This window comes from Diadema setosum, chromosome 15 (assembly GCF_964275005.1).
Source record: "Diadema setosum chromosome 15, eeDiaSeto1, whole genome shotgun sequence".
Taxonomy (NCBI): domain Eukaryota; kingdom Metazoa; phylum Echinodermata; class Echinoidea; order Diadematoida; family Diadematidae; genus Diadema; species Diadema setosum.
In genome coordinates this window covers 18,583,575-18,586,166 of record NC_092699.1, presented here as the reverse complement: position 1 = coordinate 18,586,166, position 2,592 = coordinate 18,583,575, and the positions used below count along the sequence as shown (strand labels likewise).

At 41.9% G+C, this 2,592-nt stretch overlaps 1 protein-coding gene across 1 annotated transcript; it reads right to left on the bottom strand.

The window, feature by feature from the left end:
• Nucleotides 1-857: 857 nt before the first annotated feature.
• Nucleotides 858-1,709, bottom strand: LOC140238579 (monocarboxylate transporter 12-like). Its single transcript, XM_072318480.1, has one exon. It carries the CDS (start codon nt 1,707-1,709, stop codon nt 858-860), a length of 852 nt encoding a protein of 283 aa, XP_072174581.1.
• Between the last annotated feature and the right edge of the window lie 883 nt (nt 1,710-2,592).

Sequence of the window (2,592 nt, the reverse complement as noted above, 5' to 3'; positions counted from 1 at the left end):
AGATTTCGTGACCATGTGTAATCGTCAACATCATGTTTGCCAGTTTTTGTTTTATTTTGCTTTGTCTTGTCTAGTCATGGCTTCTAAACCATGTCACTGAAATTTCTTATGAGGTAAACAAACAATACTGATTATGTTTAATTGATGCGCAAGTCGGGGTATATGTACGTTATTAAAAGGGAAATTAAAACCTTTATGTTCATGACACTGTATATTATACTGACTAACATGCTGACAGAGACACTGACCTATAAAACGACCACAGAGGCAGCATCATGCTACTTTAGCCTTGACGTGGCATAATATTCAAAACACACTTTAAATATGGCCTTGTAGGCCTATATAGCCAATGTTCTGTATTTGCAAACACTTGGTATTATTACGTGAGCATCACCTTTAATTGCTTATGAACATGGGTTACGATAATACGGGTCTAGGGCAATTACCCCCTGGGTAATTACCCCGGACCCTTCCCCTGGCCCTAATCCTAATCCTAATCCTAATCCTGAACCTAATCCTAACCCTAACCCAAACTCCTAACCCAAAACCTAACCCTAACCCTAATCTTTACTCTAACCTTATCACTAACCAGTATTTACTCGGGGGGTAATTGCCCTCAGGGGGTAATTGCCCGGATACGCGATAATACAGCGGACTCCCGTTAAAACGAAGTCCTCGGGAACTACAACTTTCGTTATATCGAAATTTTGTTGTAACCGAACAAATAAACAATAAAAATGCATAGAGGGGATAATGTCGCGGCCTGAATTTTTACTTCGTTGTAACCGGAATATCGTTGGTAACCGTGTTCGTTATAACGGGAGTGCACTGTACATGTATAATGAAAATCTAACCAATTAGACCTCATAAGTACCTGACAGAAGATCACCAAAGAGGGCGCCAGTACCAGTGGTTATGCAGATGGTGGAAAGGGCTTCAGAGATATTTTCCCTACGTCTTACCGTCTTCTTTGTCATCGTGTGCGGGAGGGAGTCAAGAATGAACATGGAGAAACCCTGAATAGAGGCATTGACGGCCTGATAAACATATGTCGCTTTCAAGGTTAAAACGAAAAATGATACTGAACAAATGAAGCAGCAATGGACGAAGATAAGGGTAGGGTTCAATTCCCAGCGTACCAGGACGAGAAAAAGTATTCGTCCAAAGATGCCGCTGATGCCTGCGATGCTAGAGAGAAACACAGCACGAGAGGGTTCAATGCCAAGCCATTCTGCTTGAGGCACAAGGAAAAGCATCCAAGCATACAGGACGTAATTTGTCAAGAAAACTGCTGGTGTAACAAGCCCGAATTTCGGCTCAGAGACACAGATTAAAGATGCCAGTCTCTTTAGGAGTGACTTTGCACACCCCGACGATGTTTCCGTATTTTGCACAGAATTTGTGCCAAGGCTTGATGCTATTGAGTCTTCTAGTAGTTGTCCTTCTCGCTTCATCTCCTCTTCCTTGTCTTTCAACCTGGAGAGGTCTGTTGGAGGTCGGACCACAGCTCCGCACGCGACAGCATTGAGGCATATTCCGCCAAGGATAAGGAAAGCACCTCTCTGTCCGTAGGCTTCTAACGATCTCTCAACGATGACTGGGAGGCAGAAAGCCCCAAGTGTTAATCCGAAGAGAGTCATTGTGTTGTAGAAGACAAACGAAACTGGAAAGTAGTCATTGAGTGCCACGTAGTGGGGGAGGAATAACATCGCCATTCCAAAACCTTTATAGAAAGTAAGGGAAAATATAAGAGAAGGAAATTGTGTCGATTATTCCAAGCGTGAATTAACACAATGTTGATGAAGGTTTACGTCAATTTACAGTACTGGGACTGCGGACTTCGGAAGAGACCAGAGGTCAACAACGTCACTGGTATTCTTATCCACCTCCCCTTCCCTTTAAAGAATCTAAGGATTGAACCTGGGTATATTGAGGTTCAGTGCCCACCCTCCCCCCGAAAAGTAAAGATTTATATGGAGTCCGTGGCTAATGTGTAGTTCTCTTTAGATGTTCAAACAGGCCTATTAACAGGCCTAGCATAAATTTGTACATATGAAGTAAGTTTATTGTCGAAGCAGTTACCTGTTGTTGATGTCAGAATTGCCAGTAGAATGGTCGAATCGACGAATGGCACACATAGGACAGAAACAGCATACAGGAAACCGCCCAAAATTGCCAAGACCCGATCATTTACAACTCTCATCAACAAATGCACAATAGGGGCTGCGTTAAGAAAAAAAGTTTAACAACAGTTAGTTTTATATAATATTATGATAAATATGTCAATAATATGCGTTGTGATTGGATAGATTGCACTGCGTGTTTGTACAAGAATTTCGGTCGTGCCTATCAGGGGCGTAGACAGTGGGGGGAGGGGGGGGGGGGATGGTAGAATCTATCCCCCAGCTCACAAGGTGGAGGCGGTGACATGTATAATCATCCTCCCAGGGTTCGTGGAAGAATTATATATATTATTTTTATTGGTAGTAAGCCCTTTTCTTTTTGTCGTGATTATTATTATTATTACTATTTTTATTAATATCCTCATCATTATTTTTGTTTCGTTTTTGCCAATCTTTTATACTTTTTTTC